This window comes from Sturnus vulgaris, chromosome 8 (assembly GCF_052056855.1).
Source record: "Sturnus vulgaris isolate bStuVul1 chromosome 8, bStuVul1.hap1, whole genome shotgun sequence".
NCBI lineage: Eukaryota > Metazoa > Chordata > Aves > Passeriformes > Sturnidae > Sturnus > Sturnus vulgaris.
Window position 1 is genome coordinate 27,012,923 of NC_142250.1, and position 22,507 is coordinate 27,035,429.

Sequence of the window (22,507 nt, forward strand, 5' to 3'; positions counted from 1 at the left end):
GAGCAAAACTGTGCCTTATCAGGAGGGTGGATCAGATAATCTGGGGACCATTTTCTATCTCTGTCTTCTCTGACTAATGCTACTCACAAGCTGCTGATAGTGTTGGTGTGTCCACCCTCCCTTCCAGTGTGTTTATTCCTAATTACACACCTTTTCCAGACACTCTCTTCTAATTCTGTGTGGCTGATGTTGCTTTTATATTACACAAACACATATGCACACGAGTGTGTGCACTCTCCTGCAGCCTCTGGAACAGAATCCAGCTGCTCTTTGGGGACTGATACCTTTGCCCCGTAGGCATCTCATTTATTTCTTTATTAAGGAGGTTTTGCACAATTGCAATTAGGGTTGCAATTTGTCTGTGTGTGTGTGTGCAGTAAAGGTGAGCATGCAGGTATGCAGGAGATATACTTGCTGAAACTCAGGCAGGATTTATCAATTTTATTTCTTACTTTCTTGGAAAAAATGTTGCGTGAAAGATATTGCCCAATTTTTAATGTGCAGTGGAGATGAAAGAGCCTTGTGGTTGACTTGCAGCCACTACACAGCTAGGGGCTATGCATGCTCTCTCTTTGGTTAATAATTGGAATGTCTGCCTTGGGAGGAGGAAAATCAGACTTCTTTTCCCACATTGTTGTAAAACATTATAGTGCAATTCCTTTTCTAAGTCCTGGAGTCATTAGTCATTGCCTTGCTGGTGGGGTTATCCAGCTGCATTCACTACCATGGCAAGGATTTGTATGTGCAAGGCATCTCTGAACATATTCTAAATTACAGTTCCTGCACAAAAATGCCTAAAACTAAAAGCATGGAAGACTCTGTCAGATTCAATTAAAATCCATTTCTAGATTTGTGAGGGGCCAGTAAGGTAAATCCGTGACTCTGGAAGAGATGTCTCTCAGTGTTGATGCTGATAGGTGCTGTTTCTTTGACAGACTGGGCTTGCCCTTGAATTTCCAAGGCATCTGAGAACCAGCACACAAAATTCCTGCCCTGCTTTTGCTTGTAAGGGCACAGGAAGAAAGAGATGGGCTTTCCAGATCTGGCTCTTTCTGCAAGGCACTGTAGTGCTTTTAGTTCTGGGTTTGGCTTTTTTTTTTTGCACCCTCAGATTATGTTCATTCAGTGCAAGTAAATGGGAATTCGGTTCCATGTGAATGGGAATTTCAAACTGCTGCTTAAATCTGGAAGGTGCTTTTGTGAAGATAATGTGATCTGTCTCCAGCTGTGCCAGTGGGAAGACTTCTGCTCTGGCTCCAGCCATTGTGCTGCCTGATTTATACTGAAAGGGGGGAGGGCAGGGGACGGAAGGAACCTACTGTGTCAGTTTTCCCACTGGAAAGTGATAAGCAACACAGGCAAACGAGGATTAAAGGCAAATATCCTCCTTTTAGTTACTGGTTCTTGTTTTGAGGACAAATTTGACAGTCTCAGCTGTTTGGAGATCACAAGTTCACTGGAACATGTTTTGCTTCTGTGTGTGATCTTGGGACTTGTCTCTTTCAATTTCAGAGGGCTCTTTTGCCTGCACTGCCTGAAGCCACCCACCGATCATTTTTGTCTCTCCAGAGATTAAAAAAAAAAAAAAAGGAAAAGTCCTTTGCTGCAGGTTAAGTTGGCAAAGCTTTAGTCTTACACAAGTGCTACTCTGATTTTCAGGGGCAGGACTTGGCCTGTGTTTTTTGTCAGTACCTCTGCTGTTTTCTTGTGTCTTAGGATGTGCTATTCATTAATTGCTATTATCTGAAGATAAGTTTTCTTCTGCTATGCTCACCAGACTGGGGAAAAAAGGAGAGATTGGTATTTAAGATGTATGTATTCCTTTTTAGCTAATCATTCTCTTACTCTGGGTGGCCTCAGATTGGTGTTTTATCTTCCAGATGATGCCTCTTACCTTAAATTATCAAAATGTGCTTGAAGTGGATTCTTTCAGCTATGCTGAATTCCTCAATGGAGACTCTTTTTCACAATAAAGTGATCTTTGATTTTTCATATGTATTTGCAAAGTGGATTGAACCAAACTCTTAAAAGTTGATTTGTTTTCTTGTTAGTGTTTCCATATAGAGAAACACTTAAAATTTCACTTAATCTCTCTTTGCCTCCTCATAAGTAAAACAAAGGTGCCATTACTTGCCTTGTTTCATAGTGGTGATGCTTGCAGAATCTGTTAACACCTGTGGAATTTAAATTCATCTCCTGGGAGCTTTGTAATAATTCTATATGCTTCTCAAAACTGGGGATAGCACTCTTGGGTATTGGCAACTGCACTCAGACCTCCAGTGGAAGAGGATGGTAATGTTGCATAGTGTGATCTCTCACATGCACACATATATTTTTGAGGCTGTATTCGTGTGAAGAGATTTGGATGAGACCAAGATTATGTAGTGATTGTTTTTGAGAATCTACCTTGACCTAGGAAAACACTTGTACTGGAATACAAGTGCTGTGTTTTGAATTCTTGGTTAAAGCAGTGCTGGTAACACTGTTTTAGGTGTAGCTGAACAAAGCTTCACAGTGTCGGGTTTTCTGTTTCTCATTCTGCCCACCCAAGGAGGAGGTCAGAAAGGTGTTGTGTTCCATACAACGTCATCCTCAGCAATAGTATCTGTATTCTAAGACTGATTTTGCATTGGTCTGCTGGGGAGGAGAGTCAGTGACTGCCTTTATATCACTTATTTGTTTATTTAAAGTTTCTTTCCTTTTCTTGACTAATGAAAATGTCTTTGTCAGGAATTACAAGTTTTTTTCACGTTTGCTTTTCTAGTTTTCTCCTCCATCAACCTGGGGTGGGACACTCAGTGTTTGAGTTGGTGCTTAGTTGCTGTTTGGGGTCAACCTACCACAAACTTAAGCACAAATATAATTTGAACATATAAATGGTCCTTTGCCCATCTTTTGAGTGTTTGGGAAAAATTAGGCTGATATTGGTGGCTTTTGACAGAATTAGCTTTGAATTAAGAGATGGCATGAGAGTGCCTTAGAAATTAATGATCGTGAATGTGCATGTCCATATGCTGGCCAGTCAGTCAATCTTTAGTTAATAATCTTGTGTCTTGAAAAGCACCCACCATCACCACAAAAAAGAAAAAAAATAAATAAATCCCCAAACAAACAAAACTCCCCCAAAATCCCAAAGAAAACACCAGAGATCTACATAGATCAGTGCTGTTGGCATTTAAGTCCCAGAGCATTTTGAGCCAATTTGTCTTTGACTGTGAGCATTTTACTGACACTGGTTCCTAGTATCCTATGGTTGCTCACATTTGAAATTTACTTCTTGGATGCTGTAGCTTTGATATGGGTTGGGGAATGGCAGATAGAAATTGCAGACAAGCTTCCTGTGGCTATCTTGGAGGGTAGAAAATGTTGCAAGCATCATGGAAATATGTCTGTGGGCAGGAGACAGACCCCAGCATGCCAGAGGAAGTGGAGAGCTCTCATTTTTCACAGGTAAATTTATCTGCCCTCTTTCTGCTGTGCTCTGTGCTGCCTAGTGCTCATCCCTGTACTCTTTATTAATTACACTTGGCAAATATGTGCACAGGGCTGCTGATGAGTTGTGTTAATCTCTGTGCTGATATAGCAGGATCACTCAGAGAAGAGATGTCTCCTGAAGGGACTCAGAGCTGGCCTTTCAGGTATCTGTCTGACATCTGCTTTCTCTGGCTGCTGTGCTCTTCCCTCTTGTGCCTCTGGTATGAATGTCCCCTTACAGGGGACAGGAGTGTGACAGCCTTTGGTGTGGTGCTCTTCACTTGTTTTGAAGTTCATTATCAACTTGCTGAAGGAACTGCAGTGCCTTTGCACTGTTAATTTGTGAGAAACAGGCATTATATATTCCACTCTGGGGTATATGGAAAGCACTTTGACAGTTTAGAATTGGCACGGTCTGGAGCTGGGTTTAATGAACTAAAGTAATTTTTCTTCGTAGTAAAATTTTATTGGCATGGAAGATTGTTACACCACCAAACACTCTGAAAAGCTTCTGAGTACTGTTGTGATTTGTGGGCTTGGAGATTCCTGATAATCGCCTGAACAATAGGGATCCCTTCAGGGATGTGTTTTTGAGATAGAATGAAATGTGGGCTAATGTTCCTGGTTGTAATTTTTTCTGTTTTCATGCCAGCCAAGTTGTGCCAAGACTCAAGGCTGCTGAATTGGACAGTTTTGGACACTTGTTGGCCTTATTTTAGAGAAGTGGTCCATCATTTAATCTGGATTTAGTGGTTTAGTATGCTATAGAGCATTGTGTCAGGATTCCTCAGTGCCAGAGGCTCTTGGTCTGTATTGAAGTATAGACCATTGAAGGCTGACAGTTGTTGGCATTGTTGGCATTTTTCTATATAAACCTTAAAGCAGAATGTTTAGTAGACAGTGAAAAAATCCTCCAACCTATATGCAGTGTGGAGATGCATGTGTGAAAAACAAAGCACATAAGAAAATTCTTGTAGAACTGGAACATCACTTCTTTCTGAAGAAAATATATTTGTTCTGATTATCCTTTCTCCATTCCCATTTCTGTCTACAAAACCAAAACAATTTGTTAAATTATTCAGGTCATTAAGTTTTGTGTAAGCTCAGCTTGAAATTGCATTTTCTGGAGGGATTGTATTGCCTTAAGGGAGCTGTAATTCAGCCTCCCTATTTCCACATTCTGTCCTGCAGACTCTTTCCCTTTTTTCACTTTCAACAAGCTGAGCTGATTGGTGTCCCAAGGGACACCTGCCCTGGGGTGTCCTGGGAAGCACAGTGTAGTGTGTGGAGCCTAGACTGGAGGAGATGAGGAAATTTCATATCTGAGCTGTGTTTCCTGAAGTGAAAAATATGATCCCATAGTAAAATGCAGTTTAACGTTGATCTGACTTGGAATTAATTTTGGCAAGATTGGTTTCATGAATAGAAACCGTTTAATTTGGCACTATACAGGTATTTTCTTTATTTTGATTAAATAATGCCTAAGTGTAAGCTTTTGCTGTTTCTGAATTGCTTGGAACTTAATAAATCTGTATTTCTTTTCCCCCAGAGCAAAATGTTTTAATGTATGTTGCAGAGTGGGCATTTTCTATGGGATGGCAATTCCAGATTTCTTTCAGTTCAGGGGAAAAAAATATTTTGTTTTGAAATAGTGCCTTAATTGTAAAATCTCCAATTTTCAGTAGAATTCAGCTTTTCAAATGAAAACCACCAAGGTTTTCATGCAAAATTACACTGGCATGGGGAAAAAAAAAAGGTCATTTGTTAGTGTTGACAAAAACAAGCTGAGCTTCTTCAACTACAAAGCAGAAATTGGAATCAAATGTCGTAGCTTGAGTCAATGAAGCTTTTCCCTTTTAAATTTTTATTTCTCCCGTCAGAATTCAGTTTTGGATAATGTGTCCAATTTCCCTCCTATTTTGTTCCATTCTTTTTCAACGAAAGCTTTCAAACAACACAATGCCTTAGAAAATCGGTACTTTCCCGCATCTGCCCCTGCCTCATGTTTCTTGTTAGCACGGCTGGGGCAGCCTGATGGAGCCTCAGCATATCCTTCTGAAAGGGTTTGATGTTTCCTCTGCAGAGCTGTGTCAGACACACCCCATGGACACAGCTCAGGGTCCAGCTCTGCCTTTTCCAGCTCTGCCTTTCAGGCTCCTGTCTGTGTCTCAACCCGGGGGTGATTCCTGAGCAGCTGAGTTTGCTCTGTGTTCTCACATGAACAGCATGTAGTGGGAAAGTGCTTTTGCACCTTTCCTTGGGAAGGCTGTGTGTTCAAACTCTCAGACCCTCTCTGGTTTTCAGACTCCCAAACCATTGCAATAGTTGCTTTATTGAATCTGGGGTGTTTTTTTCTCAAGTGCGAGTGGGAGCAGAGTGGAAGCTGCCTGGATTAGTGGTGTGGGAATGTTGCCAGTCCTGGATTCGTGTGGTGAATGATTTTAGGGACAGGTTGCTGTAGGTGTTACCACTGCCTCAGGCAGCTCCTGCTGTTTCTTGGGATCCTGTGTAAGATACTGCAAAGGGATGCTCACGCTTGTGCTTTCCATGCGTCACCAACAAGTAGAGATGGATGTTAGTCAGTCATCCTGGGCAAAAGTCCAGAAAAGTCATACTAAACAGCGTGCTTTTACTAGGAATTTATACCCAGCAGCTGAGGAGCATTCAGCCCACTTCTGTAAAGCTGTTGTTATCCTGGATTTTGCAGGGTGGTAATAGATAAGTGATGTCTTCAAAAATATAGGGCATAGGAGATCTGAGGAGAGATAAAAAAGCCTGGGAGAGTATGGATGCTGCCTTTAGTTGTAATTGCAATTTAGGGGAGAAGTAAGATAGAATCTGTTTAAATTTGACCAAGACACAGAGATTTTATTTACAATGTTTAGGGTTGAATCTAGGATCCACTGAACTCGGCTGTCTTCAATGTGCTTAGACTCTAAAACTTGAAACCTTAACTTTGTGAAACCTCACCAGAGTTGTGAGCAATACGAGGGGTTTAATTTCAGACAGGGCTTGTGCTACAGTGCATGGCTTCCTAGAGTCTTGAGAGGAGAGCTGGCCCAGTGCCCATGGGAATATAGGGAACATCCTAAAAATGTCATTCTCATCGGGTTTTAGTGGGAGAAGGCTGCCCTGCTGGGTGTAAGGGGAGGAGGCACACAAAACCGTACAAACCTCGATTCTGCAGCTTGCAGCTGGCTCTTCCCCCTTTGTATGGGAAGGTGTGTGCAGGGTTTAAGCTGCATTAAAAATGATGTTAGCCTCATTTCCCCATAGCATAGCGTTGGTTTCAGCTGACATGGACTTGCATATGCTGACTCAAATCTGCCGGGCAGGTTTCTTTTCACACCCTGCTGGAAGCAGCTTGGCTATTATCTTCTTCCTAAAGGTCTCTTCGTGGGGAAATAAAAGGAAAAATGCAATAGGGGGTGGTAAAAGTGAATCCAGGAGAGAGAGGAATGCTCAGAGCATCTCTTCTAAAGTCATTAAGATGGGCACTGACTGCATAGTCACGTACCAAGGTCCCTTACAATTTGAACAGGTTTTTTCCTGGTATTATGCTGACAGTAAAAGAGTGCTGCAGCAGCTGTGATATTGATTAATCCTTTGGCATTTTTCTGCAAAGCTTTAAACTTTGCTCTCTCTCACAGCTGGAGCAGATGTGAGGGAAACTGGCTTGTGCTTGAATCCTGCAAGGAGAAAATGATGCTGAAATGTTAAAATGATGCAAAACAAAAATGAAGAGGTGCCCTGGAGCTCTTCCTTGAGGCTGGTCCTATAGAATCCAAGGGAATGAACTGTATGACATTAGTTATGCTGAAAAGGCATGGAGCAGATTGTCAAATGCTCTTACCTTCCACTGAAAAACCTCTGTTCTTTCTGCACAAGTTCCCATCCAATATGAGCCTGGGAGCTTGCACAGAGGCTCCCAAGGTATCAGAATGCATAACCTTCCTGGAGAGAAAGGTATTGGGCAATGTAGCTTATAACTAGGAGGATTATATTTACCTGTGAAATCTGAGGTCACAGTACCAGGTATATCAGAGGAAAGTATATTCCTCTGTGGTTCCCCATGTACTGCTTAACTCCTCTCTCCCCTAGCCCCAGTTTTGCAGGGGCCTGACTCAGGAGTGTTCTCTCCAGAAAATCAGTGAGTCCTGGAGCCTCTGACTGTCCTTGAGCACTACAGATCCAGGTGAAGGTCTGTCTTGCTCAGTGCATGAATGTCAGAATGCTCAGAATGTCACGCTCTGTGTCTCTTTTACCACTGTGGAAAGGTGATGGCATGTAGGAATTGCCACGTTCTGGAATCAGTGACAGCAGATGGAGAAAACAAAGCTGACTCTAGGAAAGATGGACTATTTTGGTGGGTGAGGATCTACATAAAAAACTTGCCAGTTCTTTCCTTGGAGACTGAATAATTAGTGATAGAATGTTGAGAGACAAAAGAAGTTGACTGTAATTTTAGATTAAGCTATTGAATTAAAAAGGGTTCATTTAATTCCATCTCTGACTTTGAATAATCATAGTTGCAGAGAGGTCAGCTCACAAAGTCTGATTAATTCCTGGTGGCATGTTTTATTTCAAACAGAAAACATTTTAGGATTAAAATAAGTGTTACTGGTTATACAATGTACTAAGCTAATTATTTCTCATTTTATTTTTTAAACCTACTTTATCCTATAATACTGCAACTTTAATGGATAAATGCTCAGCTCTCCTTTGGGTGGTTTCAGATGCCCTGTGTATTGTTACAAAATCTAACATCGATTTTTTTTTTCTCCTCTTTTCCCTTTCTCTCTTTCTCACTCCCTCCCTTTCCCCTCTCCAGGTGATTCTCATTCTGACAAAGCTCTACGACTTCAACCTGGGCAGTGTTACGGAGAGTTCACTGTGGAGGTATGTGCATTGTGGAAATCACAGCGGCTGCCATGCAGGGCTGCACTGTGTCTCCTGTCACACTGGGGGCTGGCCCGGGGTGTGGGCATGGGGGAGTATCTGAATTCATCAGAGGAGGAGCTGGGAAAGAATCTGAGACAAATGGAGCTGCTCTTTAGAAAAGGGATACATGATTAGGACACATTCCTTTAATGAAGTGGGGTCTGCAAACAAGAGGATTTCCTCATATAATGGCACTTCCCTGGCATGCAGAGGAGCTTGGTTTCCTTGTCACCTTTGGGTGTCCTTAGACAGTCCCTTCCTTCCTCTCTCTGCTGTGAGACTGGCAACAAGAACAAGCTCTACAGATGGGCATATACTTGTTAGAACTGTGCCTGAGAAGAAATAAAACACAGTGTATGATATAATCTTAGCTGATCTTAGCCTTATTCCTCACTCCTGTGAGCTAAGATGTCATCTTGATAGTGACTGTGTGTTGGGCTGTAAGGAGAGAGCTGCTGAAGCACTAGAGATGCCACAGTGAGGTGCTGGTGTCTTCTCCACTGTGGATGTACTGGGATGGTGTCACACAGCTGCCCTGTTCCTGGTCTGGCATGGGAGATGGGCTGTCCTGCCCTGGGGAAACGTGCTTCTGGACAGAGCTGTGTGCTTGGAAGTGTGTGTCTGTATTTATAATAAATAAATAACTTAAAATCCCCTCACCCCCAAATTCACCCTTATATATAAACAGGTTAGTTCCTTGACCTTTGAAATCACCAAAAAGTTTTATCCTGCCTGTGGAGTGGTATGCCTTTAACAGAATTGCTACCAGGTGTTTTTTACCCTAGGTACATTAGAAAAAAAAGAAAAAAAAGTCAGCCGGGGGCTGGTGAGACCAAGTACTTTATTTCAGATTTGCCTGGTGTATTACAGCTATTGTGAAACCTGCTCAAAGTGTAGTTGGTGGAACATTGTAGCCATTGCTTGGGTGTGAGCCCTTCCTGGCAGATGATCTCCTGTACTTCTTTCTTCGCAGGTTATTTAAAAGCCTCTGTTTGGAGCAGGCTTTGGCCATTTGCTGCATGTTTATTTCTGTAAGTGCATTTAAGGGTTAATGATTCAGTAGAGCTCTTGAAACTTCTCAATTTGAACAGTACTTAAGAAGCCTAATTGCACTGCACCATGGTAATCTGCAAAAGTATAAATAACCATGCAGCTAATAAGAGAGAACAGTCATTTCCACTTACCCTGGTACTTTTCAAGGTATTAGTGCCTTAAAAAACTTTGCCTCTTTACAGCAAGTACAAATGGCACTGTGATTGTACTTTAAACGTAATTGCCAAACAATCTGCTCTGCATAAATAATGTAACAAACAGGCAGACCTTGTCTTAATCCTGAGCTTGCAGCATCACCCGAGCTCTGCAGACAGGTAATAGCAGCACCCCTTTTGGAGATTTCCCAAAGTGATAGAAATGTAATTAATCATCAATACAATTGAAAGCATCCAGCACTTGGTCAGCTGGGAAAACAAACTGCTTTGTAGGAGTGTTTCAGTGTGTTCTGGAACGCTTCTGCATCTGGTCTCCAGTGAAATAGGGGCCAGTGGGGGGCCTGGATATTCAGAGAGGTTGAGAAGTTAGAATTTCTCAGGTTCTTTTCCTAGGTCTGTGGGGAAAGCTCTGGGTAAGAGCTAGTAAGTAGATCTCCTGGGCTCTAAACCTTACTTTCAGCTTGGAAAAATCAAGAATAAGTCATGTTTTACTTGACAGGGAAGTGTGGAGTCTTGGAGAGAATCTATGAGTTTTTCTGCAAAGGACATTGTAGAAATGCAAATAGATACTAAGTGTAAGAAATAAGCCAGAGAAATACTCCTTTTCTTGGGATTTCCTGTTCTATTTGCACATTCAGGGCCCTGAATCTTTCCATTATTTAAATTGGTGTTTTTCAATATTTTCTTTTCGTTTTTGAGACCCTGAAAATTTTAAAAGAAGGATTTGTGTTTGCAGAATGAACATAAGCCTCCTGGCAAGAGGTTTGCTTTCCTTAGTTACTTCTTGTAGACTCTTTGAGCCCCCAGATGGGTCACAAAATGAATGCAACTTCAACTAAGTATCAAAAGATGATCTGTACATTTCCAAGGGCTTTGTTTTGGCTTTTTTTCCTGTATTCTGGAAATACTAGGAATCCTTTCTGTGAGCCAGGAGTCCTGCCCATCTGAGCAGTGGTGCTGTATGATATCTATCCTGACCACTTGGCAAATACAGTTGCTTCCACAAGAGAGGAGTGTGTGGCTTTTGTGGCAGAGAGCAATGAATCACAGCAGAGGATGCTGAGATAGAGCAGAGTGCAATGCAATCTCCAAATACCATCTTGCCTCCACCTGCTCCATGCATCAAAATCTCCTCCTCAGTTCCCCCTGGGTTTATAGCATGAGAGACTTCCTTTAATAGAAAACTGAATTGCCGTATAAAAAGAATTTCTAATCCCTGCATCTAAATACGAAAACAAGTAAATCAATAAGAAAACATCTTGAATGTAATTAAAAAAGGGAGTGAAAGCAGCAGAGGAAGAGAGGAGAATTAGAAGTTACATTGGAAACTGCTCCTATATCAGGCTGATATGAGCTTTGACAGGGTAAATGCTAGTCAGCATTTGAATGCAGGAACACAGACATTGCTCCAATATCCAAATTCACGCTTCTGGGGCTCAAACAATCACAGAAAAGGTCTCTATTGCTACTGAAGCAGCCAGCCTTGAAGCAGCCAACTTCAAGGAAAAAACACACACCCACACACACCCTCTTCCTTGTGAATGCCACATCTCCTCTTCATCACAGGAGATACCTGTCAGTTGTGGTTTAGATTTTTGTTTTTCCCACTGAGTTGAGTGGACGTGATAATTTTCCTCCTATGAAAGGAATCTACCTTGTTGCTACTTTACTATACTTGTGATGGTGTGAGTCATTTATGAATTTCTGGAGAGACGTCTTTTTCATAGGTCAACAAATATAACTGTAGAAATTATTTAAGCTTTTAGACATGCAAACCCTTCATCAGTTCTCATTGCCTAGAGAATTAGTAGTTAAGAATCCTGCCTGCTTTAAATAAAAATGGATTAAGGGATGGCCATATGCTTTCTGTAGAATTTTTTTCACCCCACTAACACCTCTTCTCCATCAACAAAAGGAAAACAATTTTCCCTTTAAATCTGTAAACTTATGTGGTTTTGATTTCAAGTGCTGTTGGAGCACCTCTAATTCCCAAACTCTTTGTAGGCCAGGATTCCTGCTTCAAACTTCATTGCCCATGAGGAACTGTAGGTATAGAGAAGTGATCTGTCATGAAAATGAACTTTCTCTAGAGTAGGTGTCAAGCTCTTTACAGGAATTGTTTAAGCTGTACATATTGAGATAGGGTTGTGGGAGCATGGCATTCTGGATGAGTATTTAAAGTTGATATTGTAATACTTAAAATGTTTTCAACTGTTTCAACCAGTGCATATCAAGCAGTTTCTTTCTGCTAAGATAACTGCAATAAAAGGTTTTCCATTGTTGCCTTTTTTAGTACTCAGGAATGTATTAATTTATTTATTTGGATTGCAGTAGCTAAAAAGATAGCTTCCCTCTCAAGAGAGCTGTCAATCTCAGATGAAGACAGAGACTACAGGGTGATCCAGAAGACAGGAGAGGCACAAGTGAGCAAGGTGCTATTTATGGTCAATGCCACAGCTATGGCTGCAATGCATCAGCTAATTGGGCAGTGGGGAACAGTTTAGATTTTCTTCCAAAGTTCAAGCAGTTGCATGTGTCAGCTCTGAGTCCCTGCTACCATTTTAGTCACCTCAGATGAGTCCCCTGGAGTTCCCTTCCTCTGGCTCTTGTCCCAGCTAAATTATCTGATTGTACATAATGCTGGCCCATGCATTAACCCAAAATTGTGACTAACTCTTTCTGTTTAAGAGGCTAAAATGCTGATGAAGGAATTGATATATATATATTCCTTTTTGTTTTCTTGTTTATTAACTAAGAAATTATGTCTCCATGGCAGCAGTCAAAAATCCCCAAGCTTGTTTTTTACTCTTGTGGCTGCTGTGCCTAAAGAGGTTAGTCTGTTGTCTTAGTCTCTTAGTTGAGTTAGAAAAAAAAACCCTTTCAGCTTTTTAATAGAGGCAGCTGCAAAATGCAGCAGCTGCAGCCCCAGTTTGGAACAGAGAGGAGTAAAAGCCCTCAGCTTGGTTGCAGGCTGTCTTATGTCGTGCCTTGCTGTTTCGTTCAGTTCTGGTTGAATTACCAGAGGGCTTTACGTTGTTTCCTCCCATGGAATTGCCTCTTACGCCTCTCACAGTCCCCAGAGACCCTCAGCATGTGTCAGTGTACCTCTAGCATGGCAAAAATTTCCCAGCTCATGCTGATTCCTGTGCCCTAGGTTTGTGTGTGGCACACAGAGCTGGCTTCAGATAGGGCTGCTCTAGTTGGGAAAGGGTGAATGTGGTGTCAAGAGCCTTTTGGGAACTGAGGCTTAGCCTGATTGCTCCAAATGTAGCAGCTTCTAAGACTGGTGAGTAAAGAAGTCGGGGATCAGGAGAGTTAAAAACATGATTCAAATTTCCATATCATCCTCTGTGAAACAAGCAAAACCTTCAATAGGTCATGACACAACCAGAGCTTTCTTAAGAGTGTTTCTATCCCAGTGTCAGTGTATTATTTAGACTGCATTGTGAATGGCAAATTCCAATTTGTGCCACAACCTCTTGCTTAGTACTGGTTTGGCTCCACTGGGGCATTGTAGTTTTCCTGGAGTTTGCTGTATTGAAGTGCAGTCTCCATGACCAGCAGCTGACATCTCCTCTCAGTATTGTCAAATTTGATTACATTTATAATTTTCCACTTTTATGCTGATGACATGCATCTTCGATATGTGCTATTTTCTGGATGATTGTATTCAGGCGTAAAATTAATGGAGCTGAATTTTCAAAGTAGTAATGCTTCCTATTATTGCATCTTCTTTGGCACTTTTTAATAATGCTGCAAAGTGCAGAAATCCTGTGCTGATGAGGAGAAGAGTTTCTTGTATCTGCAGTAAGCCATCAGGGCATGGAGGAAAAGAGCCAGCTGTGTGTGCAAGCACCCTGATCTCTCTTGGATTTGAAAACCAGAGTAACCAAAAGTTTGGCATCTCTGCTGTTGCTGTTTGTTAGATTGCATAAATAGCTTGGCTTAATGATGGTGAGTTTTTTGAGGCTTTGGGAGCCAGTTATGAAAATCTTTGTGGTTGAGAGCTGTTAAGGTGCAGACTATGTTTGCTGAAGAACCAAGGGAATGGGGAGCTGCAGCAGATGACCACCCTGTGAGAGTTGTTTCTCGAGGCTCCCAGCACCCTGAGTTGTAATCAGTGCACACCTTCAGCAAGATCCCAGAATTATGCAGCTCTTAACCTCCAGTACTCCTGATGATTGGTCATTTCCCCACAGTAAACTGGTGGTCCAGTTTACCCTGGTCCAGTTCAGCCTGGCTGGCAGTCACAGATACCATAGATGTCATCTTGGCATGGGAGCCACACTGGAATTCTTTGGGACATGAACAGTAGCTGCATGTTGGCTCACTCCCGAGCTAGCTACTCCCAAATGAAGATGGTGGCCCTTTGTTAAATAATGTGAGCTAAACAAATGTTTCATTGTGGATGTCAGGAAATATACTGGAGGGATTGTTCAGATTTGCTTGGGCTATGTGTAGCTGAATGGGATGGCGTTTGGTAACTTAAAAAAAAAACCCAAAACATTATATATATATATATATATATATATATATATATATATATATATATATATGAATTCAAGGAGTTGAACAGAATGAACCATAGATTTAGCCCTCCTTGAGTGTGCTAGAGTCCCAGGTAGCATCCAGAGCATACATTCTTTGCAGTTCAAACTAGAAGGAGGTGCTGTCATTACAACAAAGGGATAGTGTGAGTTAAAACTTTTTTTGTTTTAAATGTGTGTTTTGGGAACCAATAATAAAAATTAATAGGCTTATCTTAAATTCAGGGCTATGCTTTAGGATTAGGCAAAATCAGTAATGGTAATAAAGATAAGACTTCATTTTTTAATACTTTATTTTTTAACGATAAGACTAACTTGTGTAGAGAAGTTTAATTTGTCTCCTTCCCAGTGTTTCCCTAGCACTGTTATATCCCACAGGATTTTCCAAAAAGGGAATAGTAATGTTCACACCTTTGCTTTCTGATGGTTCCTTCCTTTAATCATGCTAATGTTGCCTCAGGGATGGCAGAGACCAAGGAGGATACTGCAAATTCATGTGGAAAGTATCAGCCCAGCAAATGAGTCTAAAAGCCTTTGTACATGTCTTGGTGTGTGGATTGAAGTCCCACCTTTGCTTATTAAGATGTCTTAGTCCTCTTGTTTCATGAAGCTCATTTGCCTTTTGTGAACCAGCCTGCTGAATGGTCCATTTGTTGTGTCTCTTAATTGCTTCATTAGTGACCTTTCTGGGGGGGCGGGGATGTCATCAGACAGGGGGCCTTTTGGATTTATTAATTTTTTGTTTGCCAAGAAAGCTCTGAGACTAATTGCCAAGACTTCCCAGAAGATATTAGTTTACAAATTTTAATGACACTTATGATTTATTAATGTGCTTCCCCCTGCATCTTCTCATCCCTATTCCTTGGTGAAATTCCTGCTGAATTGGAACGAATGAATAAAAACAGAACTGCAGATTGTAATGGTGTTCTAGATAGTCTGCTGTTTTAAAAATAAATGCCCGTGATTTATTTATATCCGTGAATCTCTGAAGACAGAGGTAAATCTTGACTTTGGCTGCGTTCTCCCCAGATCCTCATTTTGCTGTTGCATGGTGGGCGCACAGGTGTTCACATTTCCATGTGCAGGTAACTCCTGTCCAACCTGTGCTGCACATCCCCACTCTGTGCCCCATTCACACAGCTGTTGCAGCTCGAAATTGGGACTGCTTTGCTGAAGCTGTTGATATTCAAATGTGTGGCTGTGAGGGGATTGGGCTGGTCACTGGCAGTGGATGCTGCAGATGCGTTTGGGTGAGGAACGTGCTTGTTAAATATACCTAGAGAGGTATATTCATATATACCTAGAGAGGTATATGTGTTGATCTCATAGATAAAACTGGGCTACTGGGATACTCCTTTTAGTAAGTAGACCTGGGAACTTTTGGATACATCTTGTTTTCTGGCTGGATACAGGGAAGCGAAAACAAAAGGCAATTTATCAAATTCCTAACTATTTGAGGAAATGTTCTCTGGATGAAATTGGAATTCCAAACAAAATCTAGAGAGAAAAAAAACATGCTGTGTTTTGTTTTAATTTTCCACGATTCAGGTAAGAGCTCCAGCCATCCTTCTTGAATTATTTATATTCTACAAAAGAGCTGCAACAGGAGAGACTGAGAATCTCTCCAGGGAGAGACTCACTCTAATCTTATGTTTGAAAGATCCAAGTTCAAGCCCTTGCTCTGAATAAGTATAAAGGGAAGTGCTTTTTTATTCCTCAAGTAATTACATTGTGTAACTCATTGCTACAGGATGTTGTGAGGCAGAAATAATAAAATCATAAATGGATTTCAAAAGGGGGCTCAGTGAATTAATGGAGGATATTTCTGCTGGTGGCTGAATAACATGATAGTGTGGCAGTAGTCTATGGCTTACATTAATTATTTTATAACACTGAAGGAACAGACAAGTCTACAGCTTTTGGATTAGAGTTGCAGAAACATTTTTTTTTTGTTATCTATTTGTCACCAATGAGCTACTCATGCTTTAAATATTCTAATGGAATAGCTGGGATTGTGCTGGAGATGTGATATTCCACAGTATTTTAGTGGATTTGGAGATCTCTAAGTCCAGAGAACTGGATGACAGACACTGGGAAGAAATCTTTTATCTCTTTCATAAACTTTCCCAGGAATATTCTGTGGCAGATTAATATTTGTAATTTGGTATGTCTAGTGTGGCCACCTTAATCAAACAAGGGATTTGAGTCTTCTGCATCACAGGTGGGCTCTCCATCAGTTGGTGTCTCTTGGATGCTACCACAGTTATAAATAAAGGTGTTTCATTGGCCTGGAAGTGCTCTTCGAAATTGCAGTTTGAAAAAAACCCAAAAGACCCCAAACCAAAACAAACCAACCAAAACTATCTTTGGCATAATTTAATTTTTAAGCTAGTCCTTTTAGGCACTCAGTGGGGTCAATGGAAACGTAGACCTGTTCAGATCTCGAGTCATTCCATTCCAGAAAACTAGATAATAAAATGGGAAATTCAGGGAATTTAATGCCAAGAGGTATTTTTAGTGTAGATTTATATGCAGTAGGATCTCAGTGTGAACTAATGAAATTTGTTGTGGAAAAAAATGAAGTGTTCTACGAAGCTGGAAGAATATGCTTGTCTCTGTGTTCTCAACTAATGTATGCTATATTTATTATAGTTTTTCTGTCCTTATTGGTGAATTTCTTTGATTATGGCTCCTGAAGAAAGGAGACATTCTATCTCATCAGCAAAGAATTTCGAGCTCTGGTCATGTTCCCAGGCATTTAGTTCTGGGGCTTTGGTGGAGCAGGTCAGAGGAAGCTGTGCCAAGAGCAAATGTGTTTTTGAAACCTCACTGTCCCTATGAAGTCATCTTGTCAGGGCTGGCAGGTAAAGTGTGTTTGTAGTGCTTTGCCTACTTGTTTAGAAGCAGCAAGGCAGCACTCAGGAGGGAGTCTGTAGCCAAGAACCTGCTGTTGCAGATCCTGTGGGTGTTGTGACTGTTGCTGCATCAGCAGAGCCGCACCTGTTAACAGGAATTGGCTACTCCATCGCTTCTTTTATCATTTGAAGCAGCAATTCCATTGCTCTCGTTAAAGCTGCTCCCTTTGTTGAGTTATCTAATCTTACATTCTAATGAGATTTGGATGTCGACTGCAAAACTTTTTGCAGGGAACCACACTTAAAGATGAATTTGTTTTGACCTTACTAATGTCTTTTTCTGATCACTCTTTGCTGTGCAGAGGAGTTTTGTTGGCACAGATTAGTAGTGAATGCATTCAATGGAAATCTGTGCCAGTAGTAATGAAAACCACACATTAAATTTGCTTATAAATATGCAAATAGATAAGTGAAAAATAAAACTTTCTTAATAAATTACATAAGAGCTTCCATGCTAAGTTTCATCTACTGAGATTGGAAAAGGAGGTGCCCAGAAAAGAGTTTGTTAAAAATCTTAGTGTTATGTGGTATGGGCAGGGTAGAACATCTCTCATGTGAGGAAAGGCTGAGAGAGCTCTTTAGTCTGGAGAATGGAAGGCTGGAATGGGACTGGTGGATTGCATCAATGTTTGCAAATTCCTCAAAGCAGGGGGAAAATAAGATGGACCCATGCTTTTTTAAGTATCTGCCCAGTGACAGGACAAGAGACATTGCATGGGCACAAACTGAAGCTCAGGATGTTCCCTCTGAATGTGATGGAAAACATTTTTTACTGTTAGTGATTGAACACTGGCTGAGGTTGTCCAAGGAGGTTGTGGTGTGTCCATCCTTGGACATATTCAGAAGCCATCTGGACTGATCCTGGGCAAGTATCTTCTAGGTGGCCCCGCTTGAGGAGGAGGTTGGATCAGATCAGCTCCAAAGATTCCTTCCAACCTCAGCAATTCTTTGGTTCCAAGGAGAATAAAGAAGCATTGACCTAAGGTTCAGAGCCAGTAGAAGAATTTGGTCCTTAGGACAATATATAGTTAATCTGTGCATCCTTGCTGGAGCCTGTTTTTACCCATGTTTTAGATGGGTTCCTAGAATCAGACACAAATCTTTCAAGGATTGCAGTATATGAAGAGACTTCATCTGTGGCTTAGGAAGTTGTCTAGCCTCTGGTCAATCTGACAGAGGTAGATAGTGCCATGTACACTCCAGGCAGCCAGGCCTGCCTAAGGAGCCACCAGGTTCTTGCACAGACCAGTTTCTGTGTTGGTGCCACCTCGTGCTTGCTGCAGTGCTGCAGGGCAGTGCCTCATCCACACTGGAGGCAGGCTTTGCATTGCCTTACAAGATTTGTTTCTCTTTGACCAAGCTGTTCTTTTCCTTTTTCTTCCCATCTCCTTCCTCCCTTGGCCTTTCTGTTCTTTCCAATTAGGCTTGCCATAAATCTTGGATGCTTTGTACAGTGGCTTGTAGAATTTAGTACTTTAACATGGGTTGTGTCTGTTTATATTGATGTTTTATTATGTTTTGAGTTTTGTTGGTTCCCTCTCCCCCCCAAATGCACTGCCATTTTATAAAGGCTATAAATAATCTGAAGGATGGAGAAAAACTGTTTAAAAACGTGCAAGAAATCCTTCCATCTTTGTTTTAGTCTGATCTATCTCTCTAATTATGTCCTTGGTAGATTCATTAGGCTTGTAATGAAGTCAAAAGTGCCTGTATAAAGTGGTCACTTCTCCAAATAATACTTACAAAGGGCTACATTTCCCCAGCCTGGAAGGCAGCCTTTGATTTATTTACTTACCACATGTGCTTCATCTGTAAAATCTGTCAGCCAGTTCTTTTACAGTATATGCCCGACCAAGTGAAAATGAAAGCTCTTGTAAACTACTAGATCATGGGAAGCTAGTGCATTTTTACATATAGGATTTCTGCCTCTGAATAAAAACTGTAGAAGGTTAGTGAGGCCTTGTTTTTGGGTCTTTGAAGGCCAATTACTTTAGAAAATTGACTCCATAAATATTAGTAGTCAGTTATATCCAGTTTTCCCCAAAGCTTGCTGTCCAGATGCCTGAATCTAGCAACAGGCTGGCAGCTGGGCATTCAGCAGCTTGCAGGTCTAGTCAGGCATGCAAAAATCTGGTGCTGTATTGGGAAAGTTGAGGGATATTATTCCCACGATAAATACAAGAATATTCTTTGGCATCTGTAACAGGACTGTTATGTGTTATTTTCTGGATCTTGTAGTCTAGCTCAGGGTATCTGTGAAGAAGATGATAATAGGAGATAGGTAACAGGAAGATGGCTGAGCTGTTAAACAGCTGTTACTGCCAAGCCTTACCCCAAAATCAGGTTTTGTCCAGGGTTGAGAGATGCACTGTGAGCTGACCTGGGTGAGTTCTGGTGCATTTAAAATGCAACGATCTCCATCTATCTGTAACTAGCCAGGAGTGCAGGGCACTCTTTTGTACAGAAAGTCCTGGAAGTTCCAAAGGTGGCCAGGGAGAAGTACACAGAAAGAAGGAGCAACCCATCACTGGGACCTGAGCTCTGGCCTTGTGGAAGTCTGAGCTCACAAGGAGTAATCGGCCCCATGGAAAGAGAAATGCTCATTGGTGCTCTTGCATCTCTTTCTCTGAAATTGTAGGAGTCATTTGTTTTAAGAGGGAGGCCTGGTTGCTCATTATTCCTCTGGGGGGTAGGGGGGATGAGTTAGCAGCAGGTTCAGAGCAGACATCAGAAACAGCTTGGAAAAGAGTAGTTCACACACAGGTGATACGTGCCAGGTCTTGGTGTGGAAACAGGAGGATCACACAGCATCCCTCAGCATAAAAGGGTGTACGAGTTCCCTTGAGAACTCATAAAGTATGATCCCTCTGTGGATCTTTGTGACCCCTGAAGTGGTTACATGAAAAACTTGGCCTTGAGGTGCCCCACACACAAGTCTCTGTAAAGTCTCCCATTCTGTGGGAGACCTTGTCCTTTCTTTGGATTACTTGCAGCTTTAAGTGTGGCTGAGGAAAGCCAAAGCAGTAAGATTGTCTGTTCAAATGTAAGGTTTCAGATATAATGTTATATTGCCATGGAGTAGTTAACCTACAGAGTAAGCAGTAGACCATGGTACATCATTCAGCACACCTTTAGCAAAGTAGAGAGTAAATGTCCCCTGGAAGATTAAAATCCCATTGGTTCTATTATGTGTAACCAATAAAGATAAAAGGGATGTCTATGAGGAATACAGAGTTACCACAGCACATTTAACTTTGTACCCCCAAGTGTGCATTTTCTATTTTGTACAAGGCATGGGGAATAAAGGAAGAAGAGCTTTGAGGTTTCTCCTCTGGAGGAGTATATGGTAGGGGGGACTCTAGTGGACCATTTGCCTCTCTGAGGATTGGACAGTGGTCTGCACCAGCAGTGCCTAATCAGTGCCTTTGAATGCCTTTGAACAGTGATGGGCACAAGAACATGGCCCATCTGTTACAGTGGTGGGAGACTTACAAGAAGCCCATATTTCCTTTTTGAAGGTGCTCCTTTTAAATAGTGACAGTGCACATGGTTTGTTTAGGGAACAGATGAGGGTAAAGTTAAAGAGGCTGTGGTCTAACTTAGTTGTTCAGCTGTATCTGATCCAAGCAGTGTGCATGATGTGGTTTATCATGAAATGTCCTCTGTCACATAACATATCAGAAGAATCAGTGTTGTGACTGTGCAGACAGGGGAATGGTGCTTTTCCTCAGTATGCAATAGCAAACTTGTTCTCATGTCTGTCTGGTTCCAAAGCATCACTGCACATGGCACTTTGCCTTGTCCCTCTGGCAAATCTGGAACTGATTTGGTGCTTGCACTGCTAGGAAGCTTTTGAGACATACTTGGCAGCGGCATTGAGAAGCTCAGGTCTTGTGGAAAAGTGGGTTCTTGAATTCCTTAGCACAGATATTCCAGTTTTCTGTTGTTAAAGTCCCTGTATCACTTGCAGAATGCAAAGGCAGAATCCTTTGTTCTTAGGACCCCTTTCTTGTGTTTTATCTCAGCTTCACTGGTCACTGTGCTCCTTCTCATCCCATGTGACAATAACCATTACAAATGCTGCAGTAGGCTGTGTTGCAAACTGTTATCTTCAAAAATGACATTCATAAAGGTTAATAATTGGAATGAGCTCTGGCAGTTACTAATTAGCACCATTACACAATCAGCTCACATTCTGGCAGCATTAGGCATACTTAATCAGTCAATTATCATTGATCTTGGAAAGTGGTGCTCTAAAGTTAGCATAAGGTGCCTTTGTAAGTGGAGAGAAGGAATTTGACACTGCCACAGTGGTCAGGCTGCTGGGGACATGTGGTTTGAGGGACCAGTGTGGTGTACCTGATTGTGATGGATAGATTGAAATGAAAAATCAGATAGTATAGACTCACCTTCAAACAGGCATAAATAGGTCCTACCACTGTCTCTCTTTGCCATTTCAAACAGTAGAGGGTGTTCAGAGAGAGAGCTGGGTTTGGGGAATAATTGATTTAATGACTTCAATGAAGTTCAGTTAACGTGTAATGACTTACAAGCTTTTCTAAGAATAGCTGGAGCATAAGGTATTATTTTCCTTGGTTTTATTTTTCTTCATGTGAGTTATAGTTCTGAGGGGTAAGGAAGTTGTAAACAAGATGGGGAGGCACCAAAGGATTCTAAATTCTAAAGGATTTCCCTTTAGAAGTATTTCATAAAGTGACCTTAATCTTATGAATCTAAATGTTATGATTGCTCTGTGCTCTCTCAGACACTCAGAAGCACAGAGCCTTTGCTGCTTGTGCTGGCTCAGAGTGCAGGGGGAGCAGGGCTGGTGCTGCACACAGTGGCCGTGGTTTTTAGCCAGTGTTTGACTGTTCCCAGCTTGAGTGTCTCAACATGCATCTCTTGTAAAACCATCTGTTATTGTGCCCGGTCAGGAAGGTGTGCAGAGATGTGTGGCCCACACAAGCAAGGCGATTTTCCAGATCTCTGTGTGGAAAATGAATGTGTGGAGTGATCAGGGCTGACGTGCTGGTTTCTGCTCCTGCTTCCCTTTTATAATTCTGTGTTTTGACTGTTTAAGATATGATCTGCAATGTGTGCAAATTCACAAGGTACAGAACAGGCAAGTTGTCAACAGCATGTTGGAATGTAAGGGGAGTCCAGGATACTGTGAAAGTAAAGCACCTTGTGTAGGTGAAAGGGCCAGGAAAAACATGAGTTGTACTTGACTCCCCTTTGGAGTTTGGCCCAGGGCCTCTGCCTGTTCAGCAGACGGGAAAATGCATTGTTGTGATTATTTTGGAATGTGTTTGTAATCTATCTCTCTCTCCTGCTGCTTATTCCCTGAGAGTTTTCATTGTGGGAAAATGATCCAGAAGAAAATCTAGTTAGCATCTTACAGGCTGGATGTTTCCTCAAAACC

The 22,507-nt window shown here is 41.6% G+C and overlaps 1 protein-coding gene across 2 annotated transcripts in view; it reads left to right on the top strand.

Moving 5' to 3' along the window:
* Positions 1 to 22,507, top strand: part of SORCS3 (sortilin related VPS10 domain containing receptor 3) — a 268,807-nt gene that overhangs the window by 77,046 nt on the left and 169,254 nt on the right. For both annotated transcript variants that reach the window (XM_088169308.1, XM_088169310.1), the window contains exon 2: positions 8,306 to 8,373. In XM_088169308.1, coding sequence (XP_088025434.1) covers positions 8,306 to 8,373 — 68 coding nt within the window. The remainder of the gene's footprint in view (positions 1 to 8,305; positions 8,374 to 22,507) is intronic.